Source organism: Podarcis gaigeae (genome assembly GCF_964106915.1).
Source record: "Podarcis gaigeae genome assembly, chromosome: 3".
Lineage (NCBI taxonomy): Eukaryota > Metazoa > Chordata > Lepidosauria > Squamata > Lacertidae > Podarcis > Podarcis gaigeae.
The window spans coordinates 32,375,059-32,390,920 of record NC_139680.1 but is presented as its reverse complement, the minus strand read 5'-3'; the positions used below and the strand labels follow the sequence as shown (position 1 = coordinate 32,390,920).

Below are 15,862 nucleotides of genomic sequence, written 5' to 3'. Positions count from 1 at the left end.
TATATTCTAGCGCAATATCAGACGCAAAGTTTCAAATACTGTGGCTTCACACTTGTGTTTCAACTGCAACTTGATCAGGATTCTGCATTCTCCCATTCTTGTTCACTGATGAACATACTTTAGTGCAAATATAGTCCAACAAGACAAGACAAATATATTCTTGCTTTGGAACATCATTCACCCATGAACATCTACAAGGGAACAATGCCCAGATTGCAATCTTCTAGCAAAAAACATTGTACCACTCAGAACACAATGCAGCCTCTGCTGAATGACAGCAGCCATTCAATTGATCACCCAGCACAAGCCATATTTAAGTATAATGATTTCATTTAAACTGGGAAGAAAGTATTTCTTCCATAATAGAGATAAACAGTTCTGGCATTGGAGATGTTACTTACACAGGAGCAGTGTACTGAGGCATGCCCATATACACTAGTGCTAGCAAAAGAAACGACCGATGGTGGTAAATTATTTAATGGACTTTAAAGAATTGCCCCAAATGCTGCAGACTCTAATCCCACAACAACCATGTTCGCAAGTTGCAAAACTATTTTCCTTTTACTGATAGGGTTTGTTAATTGGCTGTTCAAAGATAAAGTGGTAAGCTTTGTTAATGAGTCTCCAGCTAGCAAGCTTCCATAATAGGTCCACCACAATCGCTTGGATTATGAAGTGTGTTAACAAGGAAGTTCCTAGAAGGAAAGTTTACTATTCCTTCCTCCAGGCCATTTGTGACCCCAGAAAAGCATTTTGGTAGGGTGGGTGGAGGTACCTTCCTGAGCAATGTGAGACAGGGTGCAGGGGCTGCTGCTGCGAGGTGGGGGCAGAGTATTTTCCTTCCATGAACTTCCTTAAGCTAAATTATGTTAGGATCCAAGCCAAAACTTTTCAGTGCAGTCAGCACAAACATTTCATAACCCAGTGATCTATATCTATATGGCACCAACGATGAATCAGGCCTTAACAGTTTTAACAGGCCAAATGAAAACTATATGCCTGTTTACTGGTGAAGTTGGTGAATCTTACCGCAAGAGTAAGGAAAACAATGAAAGAATATCTGTCTCCCTTGAACTGAGTAGTTTCCTTTATTATTATTTTACTAGCAGTGAGCAAACCTGGATCTCCTCTTAGGGCTGCCCCAACATTGTTCTTCTGCAGAACATGCAAACCTTTGTGCAGATGCTTTTGTAACAATATTCTACCTACATATTCTTGAGAATGAACCCACAATGTTAGGCTTTTCCCCCTTCCCCAAATTGCAACTGTTCTCCATCGCAGCACAGCGTCACTCGGCTTAAAACATCTACACATCTTTTCTAAACACATGTTTTCATGAAGGACTTACAGAAGATTTTTAGAAATACATTTTCCAGGAGGGCTCTCTTTTGCAAAACACAAGACCCTTGTTAGAAAACTCCTACTTCAAGTCATATAAGTCATTTGGTTGGTGTTTTCCAGGTTTGCAGCACACTACACAGTATGTCTGAAGGCTTTCCATTTGCCTAGGATGGGAAATCTGTGACCCTCCAGATATGGTTGGATTCCCATTCCGGTCAAGGAATGATGGGAGCTGTAGTTCACCAACATCTAAAGAGCTACAGGTTTCCCATCACTTGCATGTGTTCTGATCAACAGGGACAGTTCAGCATGAATGTTTCACCACCAGGACCACAGAACTTCTGTGACTCAGACATAAGAATTTACATTCCTCTAGAACAGTGTTTCCCAACCTTGTGCCTCCAGATGTTTTTGGCCTACAACTCCCATCATCCCTGACCACTGGTCTTGCTAGCTAGGGATGATGGGAGTTGTAGGCCAAAAACATCTGGAGGCACAAGGTTGGGAAACACTGCTCTAGAAGGCAAAAACCTTTTATACATTCTTTGGCCAGGCTGTTGGAACTAACAAAGCTACCTTGTGAAGCAACATCTGTTATATTTATCTGCAGGTCTGAAAGAATCAACATCCAGCAAATCAAAAATTTGGTATCACCCTATGGCATTTGTTGTTTGCATTTCAAAGCAAATGTGAAGTAACATTTATGAGCAGTAATATTGCGGACTGACATTGAGCAGTACTTAGTAAGAAATACAGTGCAAATGAATTAAAGTTATACATCCATTTATAAGTAATAGAATAAAAAGTTACTGAGGCACTAAGGTGTTTGGTTTTTTAGTGTTTTATTAAGGTTTTATAGAGATATAAAACCTTCCAAGTACGTCTGAGAATATCATGCCTGTACAGTACATAACATTCGTTTTCACAACTTATGCTGTTGCTGTTGTGCATTTTGTTCCATTTCTAAAATATATATTATTTTTACAAATGGCACATTTAAAAGTGGACACCTGAAATTCTAATGGCTGCAATGCTGCTTCAGCCCAAGTAATTTCTTCATGAACAAGTTTTAAAAGTGTGTGAGTGCATCATATTATAAGGCAGTGGCAATTCAGTGTCGTCACCATAGTAAAACAATTTGCAGAAAACTTCAGCTTTTTCTTCTTCTTAAAACAAAGGGAGGAAGTTAAACATTAATTGTTTGCAAAGCAGCACATCTGAGGAGGCACCCTTCTTCAAACTAATCTCACTGTCTCCTAGGCTTTTTTCTTCTTTAACTAATCTCATTAGGCTGCATTAAGGCACATGCAGGTATGACAAACATGAATGTGTCAATGGAATTCACCCTCCACAAATAGTAAAATGTACCGCTTAAAAATTCTTTTTTAAAAAATGAAATACATCCATTTTGTTGGTTTGTTATGAGACTCGACTCCTATACAAAAAATTATAAAATTTACACCATCTGAGCTGCCAGAGAGGTTTAAAAAGTATCAATTCTGCAATAAAACTACTTTCCCCCACCACCACAGTCCAGAACAGGGCAGAATAAATACCCCATCACTTGAACTGGGGTTGGGGGGGAGGGCAGAGGAGAACAGCAGCAGACCAACACCCCTGGGTAAAAGAGATGCATGATTGTATAATAGCATATTCCCCTTGTTAAAAACAAAACAGACCTTAATCCTTTTTTAAAACAAAAACAACAACACTGGAGTTGATGGGAACAATTCGCCGGCAAACAAGCAGGAGTTGTTCAAGCAAAGAACCACAGTGGGGGAGCAGTTCTCAGGGCGCTGCACCCCCTGTGCTCAGATGCCTGGACTGAAATAAGGCACTTTTCGTCCAGTGAGAAGCACCTTCCAAAGGAATGACACAAGGACAAGATGAGTCGGATTTCTGGTTAAAACACATGAGGGTTAATTGGATGGTATTCCCAGGATGCAACAGTAACGGTTCGACAGCAGGTGGGAAGACACGGGAGGCAAATATCTGGGAGGCGAGCCTCTACACAGAAGTGGTCACTCTGTCATTGGCATTATTGACCTCATTTTTGTTTGAATCCAGTCCTTTAGCAGCGTTCATATCATTCCGTAAATTCTCCACTTTCACTTTCATATTCTTTAACTCCCCAGGGTGTGGAGTGGCTCGCCTTAGAAGTGTCCTCTAAAAACAAACAGTGGAATAAATGATTTTTCTCCTTCTTGTGACTCCCCACCCCCCCTTGTTAAGAAACTATATATATTCTTTAAAATGGCTTTTCAGGCTTGGAAATCAAATACCAGTGATTGAGTCTACCAGGAAATGTGCTGTAAACTCTAAAATAGCTGCTTAAAAATAATAGTAATAATAATAATAAATAAAATGTGGCAGGGGATAGACCTAATAGCTGAAGGCATGCTTGCCATGATGCAGAGAGGCAACATGCATTGAGGGGACAACCCACTCAAAGTGCTTCCATCTTCCCAGGATTCAAATACAGTGGTACCTCGCAAGACGAAATTAATTCTGCGAGTTTTTTCGTTTTGCGAGTTTTTTCGTCTTGCGAAGCACGGATTCCCTGGGTATTAACGGTTTTAAGAAAAAGGAAACAAACTCGCAAGACGTTTTTGTCTTGCAAAGCAAGCCCATAGGGAAATTCGTCTTGCGAAGCAACTCAAAAAACAAAAAACTCTTTCGTCTTGCGAGTTTTTCGTCTTACGAGGCATTCGTCTTGCGAGGTACCACTGTACAGTTGATTGGCCCTCATCCTGTCCATCACTACACTGATCCAGAGCTTCCACTGCCTCTCCTGATTTAATTGTTATGGCAAAATAGGACTGCCTGTCATCAGCAGCCTGATTAAATAGCACTGGGGACAGGATAGTACCCTGCAGAACCGCATAGCAGAGATGCCAGAGGACCACAGAGCACTTACCCAACGCTACTCTCCAAACATAGGCCTGAAAGTAAGAACGGAACCATTGTAATACAGTGTCCCCGATACCCATCCCACCGTGACTGGTCCCAGTGTTAGAAACTGAGATATGAAAGCTAGGACCTAAATGGCACCTTAAACCTAGGCTATGGGTGCAACAACTGAATGTCTAGGTGCACTTTCTTATAACAAGAATACAAAGCTGAAAATGAATGAACTGCAGGTAAGTATTATGTTCATTTTTCACATGGTCTAGTCCTTTCCCTGCCCACCCTCTAATATTCTTAAGAGGGTCTCTTTTCCAGTCTTTAGAGAGTAGCTGGAAGTGGGGAGGCAGAAAAAGGTCCCCCTTTCCTTCCACTCTGCAGTTTTAGTTTGAAATTTTAGGCGCGGTGCTGCGCCCAGAGCTGAGAAACTAATTGCACTAACAAAATTCCCTGTCGCAAAATGCGTCCAGAACAATTGGGAGTTTCAAAAACTGGTTGGTCCAGGAAGTATCCAAAACCACTGAGAGACAGAGCATAAATAACAGAGATGCATTCCCCCTGTCTCACAAGGAAAGGCAACCAAGGTTGATTGGGTTCTAAAACTGAGTCTGCTTGCAGCAAATCTAGATAATGAATCTCATCCAAGAATACCTGCAGTTACTCCACAATCACCCTTTCCACTATGTTTGCCATGAAATGGGTGTTGGTGACTGGTGTATAGATATTACACTCCATTGTGTCCAGAGTTGGCTTTTTAATAAATGGACCTACCACTGTCTTTTAAAGGAACTCAGTCCACCACTGCAGTCCCATGCATTTAAAAGTAGTCATACTCTGTATCTATTTTACCTCTGGGAATTACATGCTATTACTTTTGGGACACTTCATGCTTTATGTGAAAAATGCACCCACATTGTCAACACTAATGTTTGAAGATGAGATGTTCATCAAAACACAGAGGATATATATTTCAATAAGCATCTGTTCTTCAAACTTGTGTACTGTGGGAAATGTGGTCAACATACATTTACTTGTGAGCAGCCATAGCTGCAAAAAGACAGCTGATAATTCTAGTTCACATATGCAGCTGTGAAATGCAATTCTGCTCAGAAAAGTGACTGTAGCACCTTCGTAAAAAGCATCCACCACCATATGCATTCTGAGTCACGGCAGCTGCTGTTAGTTATGCAATGAATCTTTCCCCTGCTTTTAATTTTAGTTGATTCTGAAGAATAAAAATAAGTGAAAGTGAGGGGGGTGGCGGGCTGTGTGCGCCTGCTATGCACTGAGCAAAATTAAATTATTGTCCCATGATGCAGAAGGTGTGCGCGTGCACACACAAACCATGATATTAAATGAATCACAGCAATTTTAACTGCTTTATAGCAGCATTATTTTAATATGAACTGTGCAATTTCACCAGTTACAGAAAGTCAGAAGGACTGGGAGTCAATTTGTTGCTCCAATATATGAGGATGGTAGAAGGGGCCTTTTGCAGTCCAGTTAAGTATTAGTTGCAAGGAAACACTTTTGTTCTTACTCTCAAAAATGCTGTAGTCACTATTCAAAGCAAGAACATTCCTTTAATGCATATTTTAGGTTTGTACTGTGGACAATTTCACACATGGCATCTTTAAGTGTATACCTAAGGTATTTGTTTTTAAGTGTGAACGCAAACACATGTCTCATACTGCTACACTCCTATATGAAGGTTGCCTGCCTGCCGCTTGACATCTTCTGTGAGTAAAAAGCAATCATTTAAGTGGACCTACTTCATGGGCATATTTGTAGGGAGAGGGGATGTGCTTTAGTGGAGGTCTCATAAGTACAGTGACAGGTGCTCCCACTCGGCCCTCCTTCATTTTGAGCAGAACACTGAACATTTCCTGCCAGTTCAGATGTCAATACAAATGATCATGTAATGAAGGCAGGGCGATGGAAGGGATTGTGGCAATGACAACAAACAGTATGGCAGGATAGGAGACAGTCCAATGGGGGAGGAATAACTCCAAGGGCTTTGCTGCCTACAGGATGTTGGTTCCAAATCTTCCATAGAAGATGGATACTTCCATCCTGTTTTTGGAAAACTGAAGGGAAAACCCCCCAAAAAAGACAATAAAAGTCGATTAAAGCTAGGATTAAGTAGCAATATTTTGCTACCCAGGGGTTTCTGCAAGAGTATCTGATTACAAGCATTTAACAAAATTGGCAATTTAGTAATGGTCTGCTGGTGCCGTGTAAATTAATGCCTGAATCATCAGTAGTCCAACAAACCGTGCTTACGGCCCCACTTTTTCATTCGCTTTCCAAGAAAACATACCATTTCATTATCCTCTTCATCTTTCTCGTCTTCTAAAAAGCGGATTGCACTGACTCTATTTACTGCTCGTTCATTCCATGTCTCATCTGACATTTCATTTACCAAGCTCTCCAGTGCCCCACATCGGGGCAGGTTATCTGTTATGAGAGATAGCAAATAGAGATAGAAGGTTGTTAGAGAAGTCAGCATCAACGTATATCCAACAGTTCAGATGTCAAGGTTTTTTTTCCTGATAAAAACACGTTTGACAATTCCATACTACATTCACTTGAGAGGTCAGCTGCAAAGATCTTGTGCTTATGTTTAGGAAAGACATTACATCGCATTTGCAATGATACAGTCTTATCAGGCAATTTTGTTCATGTCTCCATATATGAGCAGACAGAGGCTGAAACATCAACTTTCTGGAACTCTTTTCTTTAAGACTGTTTCCCTGAAATGTAAATCTCTCAATGCCCAAGATTGTCTTCAGTTGCAAGTGCAAAAAAATCACTTCATGTACGTAACTCTTGTACTTGCTTGAGCTAAGAGCTAAGAACATGCAACATATTTAAACATCATCAAGAAAAGCTGTTCCAAGATCAAGCTAATGATTTGCATTTATTCAATAAGTTAAAAGTAAAACTACAGGGAATGGGGAGCCGATAAGCCATTATTATCATCACTTGGCAGAAGATATGCAACACTTCATAACTTCAAAACTACAATTTCTTGAAAACCTCTTAAGAGGCATAGCACACTTACATGATACTATGCAGCCAAGGGAGTTTTGTTTGCTTTTCTCATTACCCCTGAAGCCATCTTGCTTCATGTGAAATTGATCTGTAAAATGTATTTACCTTGGCAACCAGGCTCAGAAGGCATTTGAGGAAGTAAAACACATGTTAAAATCTTCTCCCCTACTTCAGGGTCTGTGTCTGTCTGGAACGTAAGTAAAGGCTGGGACTGGTTATCAGACAACCACAATGCCTTCAGCTTCAAGCTGGTGAGCGACATGGGAAGATGTAGCAACCTGGAGGAGAAAACAATCCTAATAGTTCTTAAACTGCTATGGAGAATAAAGCATTTCAGTGTTATGAAAAAGTCTTGTTTTTATGTCTGCAAAGAGGTGGAAGAAGGTGCCCCAAACAACTGTTTCCCCATGCAAGATCATACAAATTTAAATTTTTACATGGATTCTGTGCACTTTATGTAACTTACTGTTTTCCAACAAAAGATCAGCCTTACCACATTGGTTTTGTTATGTGCAGGCAAATATGCAAGAAGCATCTGATGTGATCAGGAAAGAGCTTGGCATTTTCACAAGTATACATAGGTAGTGTCTGGTCTTGAAAATTGCAGTATTCCACCCACCCAACTAACCCTTCATATTCCATGCATTTCCCTAAAAGCGTTGTGAGAATGGTATAGGTATTGCTGTAAGTGACTGGAAAGGGGGGGAAATTAAATTCTGCAAACTGGGGGGATTAATTGCTGTGAACTACATTACAGCCAGACAGCATAAAGACTCACATCCCATTACAGTAGCTACTGGATCTTATCACAGCACAACAGTCTAAGGAAGGGAGATTTAACCTCCAGTACCTATTTTTTCTTCTGAATGGAAAAGATAATAAAATAATACTAATATATCTGGTGTTTAAAAACAGCATGCCACAATCTCATTACAGATGCAGTACCATTCTGTACAGCTGTACCCCAGTGGAATAATAGCAAAATAAATAAATAAATCTAAATCCAACACATCTCTTCATTTGACTTAAATTGGGAACTAACCTAAACATTCAACTATTAATGTGTTTTTTTAAAAAAACTGTGTTTATAACAGCTACCAAATTGCACATACCCCATCCGATGTAGCAAACATTAAGCATCTTGAATACATTACAAAAATAATTTGGATTTGTTGTGCATACGAGTACTTGCCTATTTCCAGCTACATCTAGGACATGAAGTTCTGTGGCTTGTGATATCTCAGGAGGAATCCTAGATAACCGGTTGTCACGTACTGAAAAAACATTTAGACTGCAACACCCACCAATCTGTTTTACGAAAAGAAAAGAGAATGCATTATTGTTGCAGAGGCACAGTATGCATGTAGAACATGGACTGTGAGTACTAATGTTACCAGCACACTAGAATACTCATGTTTGCCTTAGTAGTTGCTTTGTACAACAACAACAACAACTCGCTCCACTAAGGGGCAGTCTTGGGACACTCATTCTGATTCCTTCTCAGCTAACCCATTGGACAATGGAAGCTTCAGAGACAGCATTTAAAGTTCTTCTGTTTAGCGACTAAAAGAGAGCAGCTGGGAACAAAGTTGATAAGCTTCAGCAAAACATCTGAATTCCTGGTCTGATGGTTCTGCCACTGCTTTATAAAATTAGGCTTCCTGATCTCATTTCTTTTCCCTACATGCTACTCTGCATCAGGTGCTCAGGGGTGTGTTTGTATATGTTGGCGCACCTGCAAAGCAACAACGGAATACACAAACCTGCTTGCCCAAAGCAAGATTCATTGTCAAATGCACCGGCATCTTCAATTCACTCTATTTGCAGCTGAGGTGTTTTTAAAGCAGCAGTTGCTTATACTAAGTAAAACACCCACAAGGTTGCTCCATAGCAATTATTGAGACTGCGCTTATGCAAACTTGAAAACTCAGTACTTATGTAAGAGTGCACTGTAAGGCATCTTGCGCTCAAAAAAAAAAGCGCCATAATTTACACGAACCCCAATAATTAACTCAACAGCACAATGGAAAGCAATAGATTCAAGTAATAGATTCAAGCGAAAAGCACTTAAGGCATACTTTTTAAGTTACACAAAATCACAATCACCATTTTAAAGTTAGCAATTCTAAGTAGGTTTTAAAATGTAATAAGACTTAGTAAGTTCCACTAAAATCAGCAAGCCTTTATTCTAAATGAACATGTATAGGATTTAAGAGTGGGTCTTTTCAATTTACTGTGTCAAGTATCCAATTTCCTCTGAAATTCTATATAAGCTTCTGTTTACATTCACCTAAATTTCAGCGTAGAAAACACTATGCATCTTGAACTCAGGATATCATCTCACACCCAGGTTCTGTGAAGTTCAAAGCTTCATTTCAAGAGAATAAGCATTCTATTGTAAAGAACTTCAACAGCACATGCATCTTTAAGATGGTCACTTTGCAACATGAATGGAATTTCCATCATCACATTTCTCTTTTTAAAAGGATAAAAAGTTTTCTACTGTCATTACCACTGATGCTAACCACCAACTTAAAGAGAGAGTCTGTACCGTTTGAAGTAGACCACAATCTTTGTATCAACAAGCCACTTTAAAGCCCCCTCTAAGCCTTGGTTATAAATCTAAAAATACTTTTTCAAACAACTCATTAAATGCTAGCTAGTTATTGGAGTCAATTCAATTTTGGTTGAATTGAATTTTCATTTTCATTTTCCCTCCATTACAACTGAAATCTTTTTTTCCCCAGTAACCACCAAAAAAAAGTATTCCTTTCATCACATTTTAATCTTTATGCAAACTTTTTGCCAACATAAATATTTCCATCGTATTCCCTTCCATTAGAAACAGGCATACTTTCCTCCTATTTTCATGCAAGGAGTTCATAGTGAAAAAAAGCATGAGCAAGATGATTATATATTGTGTTTGTTTAAGTTGCAGAGCCTCCCCAGGAGTGAAAAACCATGCACTAAAATTTCTCTAAGTACTCTTGACAGGATATGAGGAACCGTAGCAAAAGTATCCATTGTCTGCCTAACTGGTGCATCTCTAAAATAAAAAAACTGAGCACAATTATTCTGGTTAGTGAATGCTAGATGAGCTGGCAAATGATGCCCTGTAGCACACAAGGAGTGTTTTCTTTGAATGATTCTGTGTCGAGAACAAGCAGAATGAGTTTTGGCCATGCAGCCTTCTTGAGAGGAACCCACCCCTTGAGCTGGAAAACCCCAGACTTTTGGGGGCAATGAAAGTGCAGCCAGTTGGAATCATCATGCATTGAAAGCAGTTTGGATGAAAGGAATCAGTGCAACCGTGGACAGAACAATACTTACAAGGTTACAAGAGTTTACCTGACTCAATTTTTCCAAGCAGCTAACAATTAAGAAAAACACAAGAGACAGTTGTTTGATATAAACACACACTATTATTTCAAAGGACAAGACAATACCAGTCTTGCACAAGCACACACACTCTATGATGAGACATTTTTTTTCTCTACCAGAGAACTCAACATTTCCGCTCCTTCACTGAAACTGGCTTCCAGCTAGTTCTGCATTGAACAGCCTTGAGCAATTTGCCTGGTGAACTGACCACTACATGGTAAACTGTAATAAATCTGTAAACTGACTAAATGAAAGCATGTGAGAAGCTAGTTGTCCATAATGCTGAGCTTTGTGGACCTAATCCAAAACATAGCAAAGTATTTGCTTACCACAGGGTCAGATAATAATGACCAGTTCCCCATGTGTTTGCATACATCCTAGAGAGAGTTTTGCAAATGAATACTATGTGATAAGTGATTGCTTGCTATCTACACTTCATGCTCATATGGAGGATACAATCATGAGATGCAAATAATGCCTTAAGGGTTCTCTTTTTTCTTTTTTTAATAGGAGAGTTGACTATTCAGAGCACAAAAATGCTACACATTTAATGGCTGGCTACACACAGCACATTCTAAATATCTACCACATATAGTCACTTTAAAAATGCCATAGTTTGCAGCTGAGCAACATTGACAAGGTTGAACCATTTGTTACCATGCAGCTCTGTCAAAAATAATAGGTGAAGATGTAGCATCCAATCAAAACTGGTAAGATATCAACTGTGAACTAATAGCCCTTCTTGAAATAATCACCTCAGTCTTTTGTTGTGAAACTTACACCTCCACTTCAAAAATTACAGGGTTCCCTAGGCATGAATGAATCCTTAGGTGAAACAAAATTCTGATCTTGAAACTTTCCGGTGAAGTTCTCAGGTGTTATGTGCACACTTAGGAATTTGAATGGAGACAAGGGCTTAGAGTTTCTTTTTTATCCCGTTCTGTAACATGGGGACACACTGGGTTCAAAAGGATGGCTGTTCAAAACCTTGAGGTTTACTGATCTTGCTGCCAAAATATTTCACACTTTGTAGACGGGGGAAATATCTACAAATAGTGGTAAGGAGAGTTTGCAGAAACATTTACTTACATGCAACAATTAACAGAAGCAATGATTACCAGGGAAAGCATTTTAGTGGGAGAATCCATTCTACTTTTGTGGCAAGCAAAATAAACAGAGTTCAAAGAGCGTAAGAATATAAGGGCCTGCTGGATCGAGTGCATCTAGTTCAACATCTTGTTCCTACGGTGGCTAACCAGATGTCTATGGGATGGCCACAAGCAGTACTGACATACAGGGGCATATTGCCTCCAACAGTGGAGAGAGAACATAGCCACAATGGCTTGTGGCCTTGATAGCCTTCTCCTCCATGAATTTGCCTAATCTTCTGTTAAAGCTATGCCGATTTGGTGGCCATCACTGCATCTTGTAGAAGTGAGTTCCGTAGTTGAACTAACATTATTTTCTAAACGGCATGCATGTTCCGAAGCATCCATGCCACAACACTAATCCAGAATATCCTCTCGCCATCTAAGTCAAGTGATGAATAGCCAGCGACTCACTTGATATCATATTTGCCAACAGTTTTATTAGTCCCAGCTGCCAATTTATATATTTAACCACCATTTCATTTTTATGTATTCATAGATACCTAATGTATATCTCAAAACATGGCTCATGTGCAGGACAAAATACACAACACAAATGCAAAAAAAAAGTCAAAAGTAGCAGACGTTTGAATCTGGTTAGTTGAATTGCATATATGTTCCTCTGACCCCTTTTGGACAACCTGGTATGACTGAAGAGTAATGTATTCATTTGTGCATGTTACATTGCATACCAAGGATCTTTAGGGGCTCTGATTCTAAACTTTGTTAAAGATGCCCATTTGCAAAAAAGGGAACAAGAAAATAGGTGACAATACGACAGACAAAATTCATATATATGTATATATATTTATGATCTCAGAACTCCAAAACTTCAACATTAAGTGATGATTTGCAGGTGTAAAACAGCCACCACTAACAAGCACCAGAGTTTTTATATCAGTGCACATCATTTCAGACAATACCTTATCAAAGCAGGCTGCCCCACATCAAATGCCGAATAACAGAGCAATGAAATAAATCACTGTGTATGAATCAGCTGTTAGTTCATATAATGATTTCAAACAGGTAGGAAAGAAAGAACCTGACCGTCACTTCATCAAACCTGCTTGCCTGCCAGAAGCTGCCTGCTGAAATCCACCCACTAATCTCCCCATGTCAAACCCCTTTGCTATTAAGGCAACGCAAGCCCACCTCCTTTGATCTCACCTGTCAGAATTTTGTCAAGGTTCCATCCCAACACTGCTCAGCAGAAGTTCTCATTATCACACTTGGCAGTTCACTTTGTCATATTTCTGTAGGTGGCACTGATGGCTATGATTAGCTGCGGAGCAGCCAGAATAGCTGGTTTATGTAACACCAGACACAGTTCACCACTGGCAATATGAGGTTTGAAGCTCTGAAAAAGCTACTTATGACATCATGAAAAATACCAAAGAGGGTATAGGGAAATAAATCTGTGAATATTCAAGATCCAGAGAGTGAGCAAAACTAACTGAACTTTTGAACAGTTAATGGAAGCAAAAGAAGCGACCTATTAGCAGCAGAAGCGACACCGGAAGCTGGTGTTTGTGACATCCCTGGACAGGAGAAGAAGGGCTTATGGGTCTGGCTTATACCATTGCCTGACTCTGTACTAAACAAAAAATAAATTGGCCACTAATTATTTAGTCTGTAGCCAAACACTTAATTGCATGGCACTACAGAGCAGAAAAAATACCCAAGCTTTTTGCTATGCTTCTAAAAAACAAATAAAGCACATGCTATCATATTTAAGGTTCTGTACAGAGTATGTTGATACATTTGAAGCTGAACTCCAGTATTTCTTTTCCTGCTCTCAACAAGACAACTATTTGACTCAGCATGCAGTTATCTCTGTACTATAACACAACAGTCAACCTCGTGTAGCAGCTCATTCTGTATAATCTGAAGCTTTCACAGTAAAATGACAGGCTGGATCTACAGGCCCCCAGGCACAATTCAGGTCCCTCAGATATTTGTAACAAATTAAGTGGTACACAGAAAGAAGGCTAAACTCACCAGGCAGAAAACTGTTTCTTATCAGACCCTACCATACATGTGGTACTCAGTGAAAGACAAAATTCTATTTATAATTTAATTTTATCTCCAGTTTCAAATATCACTGACATCAGAAGAAAACAGTCAGCTTCCTGAACTCACATTTTCTAATCAATGAAGTATCATATAACCACCAAACTTCTCTACTATTATATGAATAAAACTGTAGAATAAACTCTCAGGGTGGTATTTAATGCTATCCCTATGCAGAGCAGACCCATTGAAATTAATGGAAATTACCAATTTAGGTTTGTTAATTACAATGGGTGTACTCTGAGTAGGACTTAGTTGAACACAATCTTCATTCTGCAGTAACATCCAATTAAGGATGCTGATTTGCTTTGCTTTCAATTAACTGTTCTCATACACTTAATTGTCAACATATTTGTTGGCTAAGAATCTAGAGAGTAACCACATTTGGTTACGTTCCCCATGCTTTCAATGTAGGACAGGGGTGTGGAACTTGTGACCCACCAAATGTTGAAATCCAACCCCCATCATCCTTGATCATTGGTCATGTTGGCTAAGGCTGATGGGAACTGGAGTCCAACAACATAGGGAGGGCCACAGGTTCCCTTCCCAAGTGTAGAAGCTCCCAGGTTCAGTCCCAACATCTGCAAGTAGGGCTGAGAAAGACTCATCTGAAACCCTGCAGAGCTAAATGGAGACCTGGCCTGATTTGGTGTAATCCTATATAAAAGGGTATGAGTACACTTATCCAAGGCTATCTCTTTATACTGGCCCACCTTCACATTTTCTAGAGTGTAGAACCACTCAGGATTGGTGATACTCAGTGCTCATTGCCCCCATCCATCATGCCTATTCACAGATACCAGGTGTATCTGGAGAGGCCAGAAAAATCAGCATCCAAACTACAAAGAAAAGGAAAATTCTGAAGACCTCTCTGACTTGGAAGCCTAAAAGTTCAGGAGCATGTGGCCAACTGAACCAACAAACCTGTGTTGACCTTCAAGGGCTAATAAGACTGTTTTTTGAAATGTTTACTGCAATGTAGCAGTAATCCCATTGAGTGGCGAGGGCAGAGTTGAAGCCTTTTTGTAAGGCTGTCAGCTGGCAGACTCCTCACCACACTGCTCCATCCCTGCAGTCTTTCAGTCTCTGGATGTTATTAAATTAAATTTCTTCTTGTCATTTTGACTTTCACACCATGTGTGGCTTTTCTTATTTATAGCACATGTTCATATTTTGCTGAAAGCAAATGTTATCAAACAGCTACACTGGCAACAAAAAAAACACCACCAGAAGCCTGTCGGCTGTCATTCCAACCCCCCTCCCACCCTCCTTAAAAACCAAAACCAGTTTCACTCAGCAACAAAGCAGAACTAAAAGCAAACCAAGCAGATTACATGTGCCCAGCACAGTTTTTGCATAAAATGAAGAACGGAAGACACATGTGTGTGAAAGTAATTGTGTCTGTTGAATGTTATGCCACAGTGACATTTGTTAGCCTTAAAGGACACTGATTTAGACTAAGATGGTAGAACTGAAACCTACGTTTACTTCCAAAAGTTGTAATTCCCGAGGACTAAAGGGGACATTTGCAAGGTACACCATGCTTTGAAATCCAGAAACATTACATTGCAAGGTACATGCTTGCTCAAACAGATCACAGGACTAGCTTCCAATGAGGAATCTAGGTCTCCTGAGGATTCTCAGCAGATTTGCGATAGCAAAACTATTAAATCTTTTTTTTCCTGCAATGCTTTTTGTTTTGCTGCAGTAGACTAAGCACAGCTACCCCTCAGTAAATTATTCACACAGAAAGACACAAGCACTCTGCAGGTCAGAACCTGCCGCAGACAAGAGCCTGTGACAATAAGACTGCCAGCAATGCAATCTCATCAGTGTGCTAAATACAAAATGTTTTTTTTAAAAAAAACCCTCCAGATGTTGTATAGATATCCAAGAAGGCAGCGTTCTTCAGTTTATTTGTTACAAGCACCCAATGCCATTTCAAATCTTGTGACCTTGAGATG

At 39.7% G+C, this 15,862-nt stretch overlaps 1 protein-coding gene across 1 annotated transcript in view; it reads right to left on the bottom strand.

Annotated features, from left to right (window-relative positions):
• Positions 1-1,057: 1,057 nt before the first annotated feature.
• Positions 1,058-15,862, bottom strand: part of LRRC1 (leucine rich repeat containing 1) — a 63,046-nt gene continuing 48,241 nt past the window's right edge. Inside the window, exons 11-15 of the mRNA XM_083730460.1 lie at positions 8,492-8,607; positions 7,405-7,577; positions 6,566-6,702; positions 1,854-3,507; positions 1,058-1,713 (exon numbers count right to left, since the gene is read on the bottom strand). Coding sequence (XP_083586586.1) covers positions 3,349-3,507; positions 6,566-6,702; positions 7,405-7,577; positions 8,492-8,607 — 585 coding nt within the window. The 3' untranslated portion in view covers positions 1,058-1,713; positions 1,854-3,348. The remainder of the gene's footprint in view (positions 1,714-1,853; positions 3,508-6,565; positions 6,703-7,404; positions 7,578-8,491; positions 8,608-15,862) is intronic.